Source organism: Macrotis lagotis, chromosome 5 (assembly GCF_037893015.1).
Source record: "Macrotis lagotis isolate mMagLag1 chromosome 5, bilby.v1.9.chrom.fasta, whole genome shotgun sequence".
Lineage (NCBI taxonomy): Eukaryota > Metazoa > Chordata > Mammalia > Peramelemorphia > Peramelidae > Macrotis > Macrotis lagotis.
Window position 1 is genome coordinate 93,189,640 of NC_133662.1, and position 14,415 is coordinate 93,204,054.

At 35.3% G+C, this 14,415-nt stretch overlaps 1 protein-coding gene across 1 annotated transcript in view; it reads left to right on the top strand.

Annotated features, from left to right (window-relative positions):
• The window catches only part of FHL5 (four and a half LIM domains 5), a 63,153-nt gene extending 52,005 nt beyond the window's left edge, over positions 1 to 11,148 (top strand). Inside the window, exon 7 of the mRNA XM_074187193.1 lies at positions 10,910 to 11,148. Within this exon, the coding sequence (XP_074043294.1) occupies positions 10,910 to 11,073 (164 nt within the window). The 3' untranslated portion in view covers positions 11,074 to 11,148. The remainder of the gene's footprint in view (positions 1 to 10,909) is intronic.
• Positions 11,149 to 14,415: the final 3,267 nt, after the last annotated feature.

The window sequence follows — 14,415 nt, forward strand, 5'->3', positions numbered from 1 at the left end:
TTCCCCCTTGTAAAAAAAATGTACTGCCATTTTGTATTTTCTTAGAATAAGTAAACTATAGAAAAAGACTGTGGTATGGTGGGAAGAGCACTGGCAAATCACCTGAGTTCTCATCCTTTCTCTGCCACTTACTGGAACCTTAAACTTTAAAAAAAAAACACTTAACCTCTCAGGATCTCAGTTTCCTCATCTGTAGAGTAAGGGGACTAGATTCTCAACTCTAAGATTTATGATCCTGTAAGTCTATGATTTCTAATCCCTTAACAGCTCTGACATTAGAATTCTATAGAAAGACAATTAAAAGATTGTGATCTCTTCAGAAGGAAACATGAATGTCATTCATTGGGTTCTGTGCAAATGAAGTCTGTCTTGTCTATGATACAAGGAGGAAATTTTCTCTTATAGTAGCTAGTTAATAAATGATCTAACTTTTTTAAAAAGAATTTATTTTCCCTACTACATGCAAAGATAGCTTTCAACAATTATTTTTGGTAAAATTTTGAGTTTCACATTTTTCTCCTTCCCTTCCCTCCCCCATCCCTCCTCTCCCTGACAGTGAACAATCTAATACATATATAACTATAATAAACATATTATCACATCAATAATGCTGAAAAAGAAGAATCTGAACAAAAAGGGGAAAACAAAATCTAAAACCAATTTTAAAAATTGAAAATAGAAAACTTAGGTCTACATTCAGACTGCATGGTTCATTAATTGACTATAGATGGTATTTTCCATAATAATTTCTTTAAAATTGTCTTTGATTGAAGGATTGAGGGGCAGAGCCAAGATGGGGACAGGAGAGGACTGTCTCTTAGGTGCTCTCGATCAAAATTTATAAATTAAGGACTACATTTTCTAGAGACAGAATCCACAGAGGGACCCAGTGAGGCAGTTCTCCAACACAAGGTGACCTGAAAAAGAGGGGAAAGGCTCTGCTAGCCTGCCAGAGTGAAGGAATTTCAGACTCCCAGAGGCAGCCCCAGGGTGCTGGGAGCCAGGGCTCACAGCAGAGGGGGCAATTTCCTGACTTACACCCCAGGGAGCACCAGGCACAACTTGTGGGATCAATAGAGGGACCTCTGCCAGAGTGAGCACATGAAGCCCAGCCCTCAGGGTACATAGCAAGCAGCATGGCCATCATAGCCCAGATCCAGGAATGGGAAGCAGGCAGAGCTGGTAAGCAGGAGCCCCTAGGGCATGAGTGCTGAGCCTAGGGAGGGGAGTGGAGAGAGACTGCGGAGCTCTATCCTCTTTCCCTGGAACAGGACTCTGATGTTCTGACCACATTCAGATCCTGATCACAGTCTAAGACCCCCCCCAATAGAATAGCCCACCCCCCTCAGCCCCGTGGCAGAGGGGTATGCTTGTGGTCATACACATACCAGGAGGCAAGAAGAACTCACACATGAAGATCCTTGTGGGGGTGTCCCACTAATACTCAAAAGCTCAGGAAGCACCCCAAAACCAGGCACAGGCTGGAGAAATGAGTAAGTAGAGCAAAAAAAAACACCACTGAGAAATACTTTGCTTGCGATCCCAAGAAGGCTCAAAACACCCAATCTGAAGATGGGGAAGTATAAGTCCTGCACCTAAAGACTTCAAGAAAAACAGAAATTGGGCTCAGGCTATGATAGAGCTCAAAAAAAGACTGAAAATCAAGTGAGGGAGATAGAAGAAAAATTGCAAAAAGAAATGAGAGACATGCAGGAAAAACATGAAAAAGAGGTCAGCAGCTTAGTCAAGGAGTTCCAAAAAAATGCTAAAAAAAATAAGATGTTAAAAACCATGTTAGGTCAAATGAATAAAACAGTTCAAAAAGTAATTGAGGAGAAGAATGCTTTAAAATGCAGAATTGGGCAGATGGAAAAAGAGATAAGAAAGTTCTCTGAGGAAAACAAATCCTTCAGACAAAGAATGGAACTGAGGGAGGTTGCTGATTTTACGAGAAATCAGGACACAATACTTCAAAACCAAAAGAATGATTAATTAGAAGAGAATGCAAAGCATCTCCTTGAAAAAACAACAGATATGGAAAACAGATTTAGGAAAGATAATTTAAAAATTATTGGAATACCTGAAAGTTATGATCAGGAAAAGAGCCTTGACATCATTTTCAAAGAATTACTACAGGAAAATTGCCCTGATATCCTAGAAGCAGAGGGCAAAATAGAAATGGAGAAAATCCACTGATCTCCCCAAGAAAGAGATCCCCCCCCCAAAAAAACAACCCCCAGGAATATTATAGCCAAGTTCCAGAACTCCCAAATCAAAGAGAAAATATTACAAGCAGCCAGAAGGACTCAATTCAAATATCATGGAGCTGCAGTCAGGATCACACAGGACTTAGCAGCAACTACATTAAAATCTCTTAGGGCTTGGAATATAATATACCAGAAGGCAAAAGAGCTTAGAATGCAACTGAGAATCAAGTACCCAGGAAAACTGATTGTCCTCTCCCAGGGAAAAAGATGGACTTTCAATGCTACTGCAATGATATGAAAGGGGGGAAGGCAAGGGGGAATGAGGGAATCTTTGCTCTCATCAGCAGTGGCTAAGAGAGTAAACTATATATATATATATATATATATATATATATATATATATATATATATATATATATACACTCAATGGGTTATAGACATATGGAGTAAGAAGAAGGAGAGAAGGGGGACAGGGGGAAAGGAGGGATGTGAGTGATGGAGGAGAGGATGGACCATGGTGGGAGAGTGGTCAGATGTAACACTTTTACTTTTTTACTTCTTGCAAGGGGCTGGGATTGGATGGCCTGTCTAGGGCCATAGGCCAGGTGGATGCTGGGCCTAAGGGGTGGTATGTGGACTCGAGGCCTCTTGGCCCCAGGGCCGGGGATCTGTCTGCTGTGCCACTCAGCTACCCTACAGCAGTGACAGAGTGAAAAGAGAGAGAAAATATAGTACATGGTAGTAGAGAAGTATGAATGGAGGGAGTTGCGATCAGCAATGGCAGCAACAGTAGAAAAATATGGAAGTAACTTTTGTGATGGGCTTATCATAAAGAATTTGATCCACTCACAACAGAGCTGGTGGTGTTGGAACACAGACTGAAGCACATTTTTTATTATTATTATTGTTTGGGGGGGGGGGTTGCAGGGCAAATGGAGCTTGGTGACCTGTCTGGGGCCTCACAGCTGAGTGATTGTTGGGTGTCTGAGGTCAGATTTGGACCTGGGTGCTCCTGGCTCAAGGGCCAGTGCTCTGTCTGCCACCTAGCCACTCCACTATTATTATTATTATTATTATGACTATTTTATTTTATTTTGGGGTCTTTTTTTGTTTTTGCAGAGCAAGGGGGTTGGGGTGGCTTGCATGGGGTCACACAGCTGGGTGATTGTTGGGTGTCTTGGACTGGATTTGGGTTTGGGTGCTTCTGGCTCCAGGACCAGTGCTCCATCCACTGCACCACATAGCCATACCTACAATTATTATTATTTTTTTATTTTAATTTTAATTTTTTTCTCCCCTTTACTTTATTGCTCATGCAGATCTATATTTTTTTGGGAGGAGGGGTATTATGTTTACTCTCAAACAAGAATATTTTAGTAATGTTTTAAAAAACATTATTTGTATAAAATAAGAATAAATAAATAAATAAATTGTCTTTGATTAATGTATTGCTGAGATGAACAAATTCATCATAGCTGATTACCACAGAATATTTGTCAATGTGCACAATGTTTTTCTGGTTCTGCTTATTTCATTGCATCAACTCATGGAAGTCTTTCCAGACTTTTCTGAAGTTTGACTGCTCATAATTTCCTACAAAAGCATTTCATCACAATCATAAATTTGTTCATCTATTCCCCTACTGATAGGCATCTCTTTTATTTCCAACTCTTTGTCATTACAAAAAGAATTGTTATAAATATGTTCATACATGTGGGGTTCTTGCCCTTTCTTGTGATCTCTTTAGTACTAGATTAGGTAGTGGTATTGCTGGATCAAAGGATATGCAGTTTTATTGCCCTTTGGGCATAATCCCATTATGGATCAGTTCACAACTTCACCAACAATGCATTAGAATCCCAGTTTTTTCTCATCCTCTCTAACATTGATCATTTTAGTCATATTGGTCAATCTGATAGGTGTGAGAATGGTACCTCAGAGCTGTTTTAATTTGCATTTCTCTAATCAATGATTTAGAGCATTTTTTCTTATGACTATAGTTAGTTTTAATTTCTTCAACTGAGAACTGCCTCTTCATATCCTTTGATCATTTACCAATTAGGGAATTACTTATATTCTAATAAATTAGACTCAGTTCTATCTACATTTAAGAATTGAGTCCTTTATCAGAAACACTAGTTGTAAAAATTATCTCCCAAGTTACTTCATTGGTTTAATTTGTGCAAAAGCTTTAATGTAATCAAAATTTTCCATTTTGAATTTTATATTGTTCCCCAATTCTTCTTTGATCAAAAACTGCTCTTTCCATAGATCTGTTAGCTAAACCATCTTTTGTTCTCTGACTGGTTTATGGTATCACCTTTTATGTCCAAATTCTGTACCATTTGAACTTATCTTGGGTACAGGGTGTAAGATATTGCCTAGTTTCTGCCATACTATTTTCTAGTTTTTTGTTAGAGTGAGTTCTTATCCAAGAAGCTGAAGTCTGCATTTATCAAAAGGTAGATTACTATAGTAATTTATTATGGTTTCTTTTGTACCTAATCTATTGTACTGATTCCACCATTCTATTTCTTAGCCTATATCGAAACAATTGTGATGACTGCTATTTTATAATAAAATTTTATATCTGGTATGTTTAAGTCACCTTCCTTTGCATTTTTTTCATTAATAACCTTGATTTTCTTGATCTTTTGTTCTTCTATATGAATTTTGCTACAATTTTTTCTAGCTCTGTAAAAAGTTTTATAGTAGTTTGATTGGTATGGCATGGATAAGTAATTTCATTTAAATAGATTGTCAATATTAACTCAATCAATTGATATTTGTCCAGTTATTTAGATATAATATTACATGTATGAAAAATATTTTGTAATTATTTTCAGTTTCTGCCAAGTTGTTTTGGCAGGTAGACTCACACATACTTTATGATATCTACAATTAATTCTTTCTCTTGCTACTGTATTTTGTTGTTAACATATAGAAGTATTATTGATATAAACCCTACTTTGCTAAAAATGATAATTCTTTCAAATAGTTTTTAGCTGATTTTCTAGACTTCTCTAAGTATACCATCATTTAATCTGCTAAGAATGAGAGTCTTGTTTCCTCATTGGCTATTCTAATTCCTTTTCTTATTGCTAAAGCTAAAATCTCTAATACAATATTGAATAATAGTGATGATAAGGGGCATCCTTTTTTCACCCCTGATGTTACTGAGAATGCTTCTAGTTTATCCCCATTGCATATAATGTTTGTGATTGGTTTTAGATAAGAGTCTGCTTATTATTTTAAGGAAAACTCCCATTTATGCCTATGATTTCTAATGTTTTTAATAGGAAAAGGTACTGTATTATCTAAAGCTTTTTTACCTTCTATGGAAATAATCATGATTTCTATTAATTTTATAATGATAGGAAAATCCTAATGTTGAAACACCCCTGCATTCCTGGCATAAATACTACCTGATTGATCATAGTATATTATCCTAATGATAACTTGCTATAATTGCTTTGCTAATATTTTCTTTAAAATTTTTGCCTCAATATTCATTAGAGAAATTGGTCTAGAATTTTGTTCTGACTCTTCCTGGTTCATATATATATATATATATATATATATATATATATATATATATATATATATATATATATATATATATATATATATAAACACAATTTTGTAGTCTTACTAGAAAATTGGCAGAATTTCTCCTTCACCTTTTTTTTCAAATAGTTCATTTAGAATTGGTATCAATGGTTCTTTAAATGTTTGTTAGAATTCATTTGTGAATCTATCAGGCCCTGGAAATTTTTTCTTAGGGAATTCATTGATGGTTTGTTCTATTTCTTGTTGTGAAATGGGTCTATTTAAGGATATAATTTGCTCTTCTGTTAATCTGGGCAATTTATATTTTTGTAAATATTCATCCATTTCATTAGCTTGTCAAATTTATTGGCATATAGTTGGATAAAATAGCTCCAAATTATTAACATTAATGTCCTCCTCAATGATGATACATTCACTCTTTTCATTTTTGATACTGGTAATTTGGTAGAAAACCAAGTCTTAGCTTTATTAGTTTAATAGTTTTCTTTCTTTTCTTGATTTTCAGAATTTAATTGGGGATTTTTTCTTTTTCTAGCTTTTTTTAGTTGCATGCTCAATTCATTGATCTCTACTTTCTCTATTTTATTCATGTAATCATTAAGGGATATAAAATTTACCCTAATAATTGCTTTGGCTGTATCCCCCAAGTTTTGATATGTCTCATTGACATTGTCTTGGATGAAATTATTAATTCTTTCTATCATAAATTTGATCCACTCATTCTTTAAAATTAAATTAGTCTATATTTCCATGGCCTTTATTACACATGCTTTTTATTGCTTCATGATCTGAAAAAGATGCATTTAATATTTCTCCCTTTAGGAATTTGATTGTGAGGTTTTTATGCCCTAATTCATCATCAATTTTTGAATAAGTACCATGTATCTATTCCCATTCAGTTTTCTCCAAAGGTCTATAATAGCTAACTTTTCTAAATTTCTATTCATGGGGCAGCTAGGTGGCACAGTGGATAGAGCACTGGCCCTGGAGTCTGGAGTCAGGAGGACCTGAGTGCAAATCAGGCCTAAACCACTTAATACTTGCCTACCTGTGTGACCTTAGTCAAGTCACTTAATCCCATTGCCTTGCAAAAATAAAATTTTTTAAAAATTTTCTATTCATGTCATTAATTTCCTTGTTTATTTTTTGGTTAGATGTATATAATTCTGAGAGGGGGAAGTTTGATTTGCTCTCTATGTCTTCCTGTAACTCCTTTAGCTTCTCTAAGAATTTGGATATACTTGTGGTGCATATATGTTTAATATTGATATTATACTTCATTGGCTATCGAAGATGTATATTTTTCTTCCTAAGCGCTTTGAATGAGATCTATAATTGCTTTTGCTTTGTCTGATAAAAGGATTGCTATCCTTGTTTTTTTTTTTATTTCAGATGAAGCATAATATGTTCTGTTCCAGCGTTTTTACCTTTACTCTGTGTGTATATCTCTGCTTCAAATGTCATCTATTTCATTAAATATCCATCTTTTCCCCATGAAAGAGTGTGCTCAGTTTTTCTGGGTAGTTGATTCTATGTTGCAGTCCAAACTCTTTGTCCTCTAGAATATCATATTCCAGACCCTTCTCTACTTGACTCTGTCTCCTTGGTATTTGAACTGCTTCTTTCTGACCACCTGCAGAATTTTCTCTTTGATCTGATAATTCTGGAATTTGGCTACAATATTCCTTGGTGTTTTCATCTGGGATCCCTTTTAGGGGTGATTGGTGGATTCTTCCAATGACTATTTTACCCTGTGGTTTTTAGTATCAGGGCAATTTTCCTGTATAATTTTTTTAAATTAAAGGCAATGTGGGCAGCTAGGTGGTGCAGTGAATAAAGCACCGACCCTGGAGTCAGGAGTACCTGGGTTCAAATCTGGTCTCAGACACTTAGTAATTGCCTAGCTGTGTGGCCTTGGGCAAGCCACTTAACCCCATTTACCTTGCAAAAACCTAAAAAAAATAAATTAATGGCAATGGAGTTAAGTGACTTGCCCAAGATCATAAATCCAGGCAATTACTGTCTGAGGTTGGATTTGAGCTCAGGTCCTCTGACTCCAGGACAAGTGCTTTATCCACTGAATTACTTAGCTGCCCCTCTGAGATGATTTCTTAAAGAATTTATGTCCAGGCTCTTTTTTTTATCATGGCTTTTAGGTAATCCAATAATTCTTAAATTATCACCCTTGGATTTATTTTCACAGGCAAGTTGTTTTTTCAATGAGGTATTTTAATTTTCTTCTACTTTTCTTAATTTTTTTTATTTTTGCCTGGCTGATTTTTGATGTTGAATCATTAACCTCCACTTGCCCATCTCTATTCTGCAAGGAATTATTTTATTCAGTTAGCTTTTCATCTCCTTTTCCATTTGGTCAATTCTATTTTAAAAGAGCTGTTATCTTTTTCCATTTGCCCAATTCTATTTTTAAAATTTTTTTAAATTTTATTTTTTTTAGGTTTTTTTTCCCAAAGCAATGGGGTTAAGTGACTTTCTGAAGGCCACACAGATAGGTAATTATTAAGTGTCTGAGGCCAGATTTGAACTCAGGTACTTCATTAACCTCCACTTGCCCATCTCTATTCTGCAAGGAATTATTTTATTCAGTTAGCTTTTCATCTCCTTTTCCATTTGGTCAATTCTATTTTAAAAGAGCTGTTATCTTTTTCCATTTGCCCAATTCTATTTTTAAAATTTTTTTAAATTTTATTTTTTTTAGGTTTTTTTTCCCAAAGCAATGGGGTTAAGTGACTTTCTGAAGGCCACACAGATAGGTAATTATTAAGTGTCTGAGGCCAGATTTGAACTCAGGTACTTCCGGTTTTTGGGGTAGTGCTCTATCCACTGTGCCACCTAGCCACCCCCCCAATTTAATTTTTGAAGCAAATAGTTTCTTTTTTGCATTTATCTAATTGTCTCTTTAAAGGATTTATTTTCTTCTGTCAGTTTTTGTCCTTCCTTTTTGCAAAGTGCTGAATTTCTCTTGCATTTCTTTTCCCAATTTTTCTTCTACATTTTAAAAATCCTTCGAATTCATAGTCTCCTCTGCAGTTTCACATGTACTTTTTCTGTCATTCTCTTCTGAGATGATGTTTTGCCCACCCTTATCTCCAAGGTAACTTTCTATAGTAACTTTGACTTTTTAAATTTATTCTTATTTTTGCTTCTTAGGTGCTGCCCCAAGCTTCTTGTTTTGGGAAAGGGGTCCATTCACAGACCTTCTGTACATTGAGAACCCTAGAGACTTGCTCACTTGGTTGGGGGAACACTAACACCTTGCTCACTGGGCTGGATGGGCTTCATTCCTTGCTCCTGGTCACATTCCCACTCCACCAAAGACCTTGCTGAAAAATGCTCCACTCTTGTTCTTTTGTGGGTTCTGTCACTCCAGAAATTATTTAGAGAATTGATTAATGTTGTTCCTAAAGGAAATGCAGGAGAACTTAAGGAAGTTCCAGGCTTCTCCCTGCAATATTGGCTTTGCCCCTTGAAGACCTTGCTTTTACTAAAGCAGTCTCAAGAGGGAAAATGAAAATTGAATGATTTGCTACTCTGTCAGGCCTATTTAAAATCACTGTTACTACCTACTTCAATTTGAAATGAATATACTGATGTGTCTCTGCCACACAAATAAGGCTTATTTAACAGACTTTAGAAATATTTCTGTATATGGAAACACTGAAGAGAGTGAGGATGATGAGCTGTTTCTTCATAATTCGAGTATAAGTACACACTAGGGCAAAATTCATTGTTTCAGTTTTTTTAAAACTTTAGTTCAATCAATCAGTACAGAAATAATTTATCCTTTCATGCATTATTACAAAATATTCATTTCACAGTTAGTTGTTGCAGTGTATATAGCACTGAAATCAGAAAGACTCATCTTCCTGTGTTTAAATCTAGCTTTAGACTCTTTAATAGCTGTGTGATTCTGAATAAGTCACTTAATCATGTTTTCCTCATTTCCTCATCTGTAAAATGAGCTAGAGAAGGAAATGACAAGCCACTCTAGTATTTTTGCCAAGAAATCATGGTATCATGAAGAGTCAGATGTGACTGAATCAGTGCAACAACAAAAAAGCATTGTAAACTAGTCCAAGAAAAGTGAGAAAATTTAGATATAAGCTCTATTATACTCAATGCTTATTGAAAGAAATCAAGAAAGAATTTGAGGCTAGAAATTAATGTGTTTGAAACCAATCCTCTATAATACAAATATATACCATCACTCCTGAAAAAAGTTATAGGGAAGTGAAAATATCAACACTGATATCTAGGTTTGGGGCTTGTATGTCTGGGAGGATGGTGGTACTATTAACAATAATAGGGACTTAGAGGGAGGAGGACTTGGAAGGAGGAAAATAAAGGATTATTATTATATTTATATTTTATTATTTATATTATATTACTTATGCATATATATTATTTATTATATTACTTTGCACAGCTCTGCCTCACTTAAATCCAATTCACTTGCAAGTCATCACTTTCCTGATGTCGTTGGTCCTCTTTCAGAATGAAGGACAACCACCACCACTATATTTTATCATAATACTCATTTCTCTTTGTCTCTTCTTTGGAGACAAGTTTGATGATTAGAATTCTTCAGAATTGTTTTGGGATTATTTTTATTGCTGAAATCATTGGGTATATTATTTTCTTGGGTCTTATTTTATTCTGCATCAATTCACAAGAGTCATAGATTTATTTTCACTGAGGTCCAATAGTAAGATTTTATATTTTTTTCTTATTTTTGAATCCAGAGATTAGGGGTAGAGAAAGCATTTATATTCTTGTTTATCTGTTTGCTTTTTTCTCTACTTAATTGAAAAACCTGGTCTGAATGCAGATGGTGAATTCAGGAGTCATTTAGAAAAGATCATGGAACTTAAAAGTAGTTTCATGGTAAATCCTAGAGAATAACACTTCAGCTAAAAAAAAAGGCATACTAGGTGGTCATTACATGATGGCTTCCCCATTAGGGTTTCATGGTATATCCTAGAAAATAAAAATATCATGTCTTAAAAAAACATACACACACGCACACACACAAAACCAAAAAAAGTCCACATCCTGGGTTGATGTTACATGCCACCATGTGAAAAAAATGTGTTTTCTTCTGAATTCCTTCCTAGTGTTTGGCGGCCCCCAGTACATCGCTTTCCAACAACGGCAGTGGCACATCGACTGCTTCAAATGTGGCAAATGCGACGTCTCGTTAGTGGGTCAAGGCTTCCTGACTTACCAGGATACCATTCTCTGCGGGAAATGTGGTTCCAACACAGAATCTGAGATCTGAGTGGCACAACCTAACTTTTATCTGTGTTTCTTGAGGGTTTCAAGCTCACTAAATCTTGACCTCTCTCAAAAGAAAGATGATGTTGTTTTTGTTATTTAAGACACATATCTGAATCTTCATAACCTCTATTTGGGGTTTTCCTGGAGAATGATTTCATTCTCCAGCTCATTTCACAGAGAAGGAAACTGAGGCAAACAAGGGTTAAATAATTTTTCCAAGAGTCACACAGTATTTATCTGAGGCTGGATTTGAGTCAAGGTTTGTGCCATCTAGCTACCCTAAAGGTAAGATATTGATGCTAATTTCTAAAAAGGCCTTAGGGAGATACAGCTTGTCTTAATAGTTCCCTTGTACACCTTTCTTGCAACCATTTTAACAGATTGAGAAAAAGGCTTGTCTGTCTTCTCATTCCAAAAGGTGCCTTTTCTTATATCATACTGCACTCTACTGTTAGATCCTAAAGGCAGTATCACTCCATTAAATTGATTATGATTTCTACCTAAGAATTTTAAATGAGTTATTACTGAGAAGAGAATAATTTAAGAATAATCGTAGAGCCCAAGTAGGAATATCCAAACATTCCAAGTAGAAATATCCAAATACTTCTAGGAGAGGATATGTATGTTTATCAATCTCAACAAATATAAATCATTTCCCACTTTTCAAGATATATACTTGTGGATTCTTTGTGAGTCATGATCAAAGAGAATATATCAGGCAAGGCTCATTGACAATGACCACATCCGGAACTTTCATACAATGCATTTTTATCACCTCTCAATCTTGTGTCATATACTGACACAGGAGCGGAAAAACTAAGTTATCATTTATACATACTCACGCCTACTGTTTTCCAAGCAGGTTTGTTCCTATTTATAAACAAGAAAAAAACTGACTCTCCTTCTCTAAAGCTAAGGTATATTGCCCAGGTACAATCTAGGTTCTTTTTTTTTTTTTGCAAGGCAATGGGGTTAAGTGGCTTGCCCAAGGTCACACAGCTAGGAATTATTAAGTGTCTGAGGCTGGATTTGAGCTCAGGTACTCCTGACTCCAGGGCCAGTGCTCTATCTACTGCTCCACCTAGCCACCCCTCCAGGTACAATCTAACCACAGATTCAACTTAGTCTCTATAGCTTTAAAAATTTTTTAAACATTTTAAAAATAAATTCTACAAATACCATGATATAAAATCCTTTTTAGAATGAATCAGGCTTACCCTTATGCCCAAAACACAAAATTAAAATAAAACGATTTTTGTTACCTTTTGGGCAAATGAGGTTTCAGGGAAGAGTTGAGTGTTTTTGCATGTTTTAAAAATGCAGATATGGAGGTAACTCTCTTTTAGAATCTGAACCTGGATTATAATAACCATAGCATAGATAATACTCTCTCAGAATTCAATCAGTTCCACAATTTCATGGACTGAGGGGGTCTCTGAAGTTTCTACAAAGGAGTTGGAAATGAGGAAAGACAGTGCTAGCCTAAATGATCAGAGTATTCTGGTATTTTCAATCTTGATGTCATGCAAACACATTAGAAAGTTTATAGAGTGGGGCTAAGGGGCACAGATTTTTTTTTGAATTAATAAAGATTTTATTTATTTTGAGTTTTACAATTTTTCCCCTAATCGTACTTCCCTCCCCCTACCCCCCACAAAAGGCAATTTGCCAGTCTTTACATTGTTTCCATGGTATACATTGATCCAAATTGAATATGATGAAAGAGAAATAATATCCTTAAGGAAGAAACATAAAGTATAAGAGATAGCAAATCTTGATATCAGGGTTTTGTTCCCCCTAAATTAGAGGTAATAGTTTACATTGTTTCCATGGTATACATTGATCCAAATTGAATATGATGAAAGAGAAATAATATCCTTAAGGAAGAAACATAAAGTATAAGAGATAGCAAGATCAGACAATAAGATATCAGGGTTTTTTTTCCCCTAAATTAGAGGTAATAGTCCTTGGTCTTTGTTCAAACTCCACAGTTCTTTTTCAGGATACAGATGGTATTCTCCATTGGAGACAGCCCCAAATTGTCCCTGATTGTTGCACTGATGGAATGAGTGAATCCACTGAGGGGCACCAATTTTTGACTTTTCACAACTACATGAACAATGATCCCAAATCATTTCCTTTCTCTTCCTTCTCCTCCCCTACATCGTTTGAAAATACTTCCAGAGACCTTTACTCCCTGCTCTATATTTTCCCATTTATGACAACAGTCAAAATGCTACAGCAGATTCCAAGGCAGCATAGAATACAAAGGTTTTATACAATATACACTATGCATTGCAATCATATTATCTTCTAAAGTTTCAAATAGTATTCCCATTTTCTATCCACTTAATCCCCTCCCTCCATTTCCTAATAATTATAGGGACAGTTAATTAATTTAATTAAAAAACTAGTATGACTCAAAAAGAAATTAACATTGATAATAAACAATCTACATGGTAGCCATGCAAGAGAGGGTGTCTAAGATAGTTGCCTACAAATACATGTACTTGGTCAATGGAGGAAAGGTTCAGTACAAGTTTATCTGCTAGAAAATCACTATTAGAACAATAATTCAAAGTGTAGTATCTAATCGTGATTGTCAAAAAGCATCATCTTTTCATCATCTTTGTATGTGGTCAGGTATATAAGATATCAGAAGTTAACAGTTGATTCATTTGTCTGGCTGGTCCTTGTCAAATTTTCATGAGAAGCAAATTTGATGAGGACTTATATGAGATTACATGATAGAAGCAACCATGAACACACCTTTCTTTCAGTGATCTGCTGAATCTCAGTACCAAGTGAAACATAAAATAAAACATACACTTACCAAAGGTGAACACCAGTGTCAGCCAGAATGTAAGTAAAGTATCATGAGGCAGGATGGGATAATGTTAGATTTGGAGTCTGAAAAACCTAGTTCAAATCCTGGCATAGAGCTGATTAATCATTTATTCCCTCTGTTTAGTCCTCATATAGAAAATGTACCAATTAGAGTTCATAACTAGTGTTTGAGAAGGATAATAAGCTTAGTCAAGAATTGAATAGACAGAATTAGACTCAGATTATATCTAAGAAACTGAACCCTACTCTCAGTGAACTCAAACTGACCTCTTGATTCAAAAGTCCATATTTAATTTTTTTTTTCCCCTGGTGATTCTAAATGGTGGTAATTCACCAAAATTCTTAGGAATCACAATGACAAATGACTGACATGGCAAAGAAAGATATGCATGCTGGTGGCAGGTTTCAATTTCTTGCCACTAAGGATTTGTGCTTGAGAATATATAAAAGAACAAAGTAATAGAATCTTAAATTTAGAAAGTAACTCAGAGGTTAT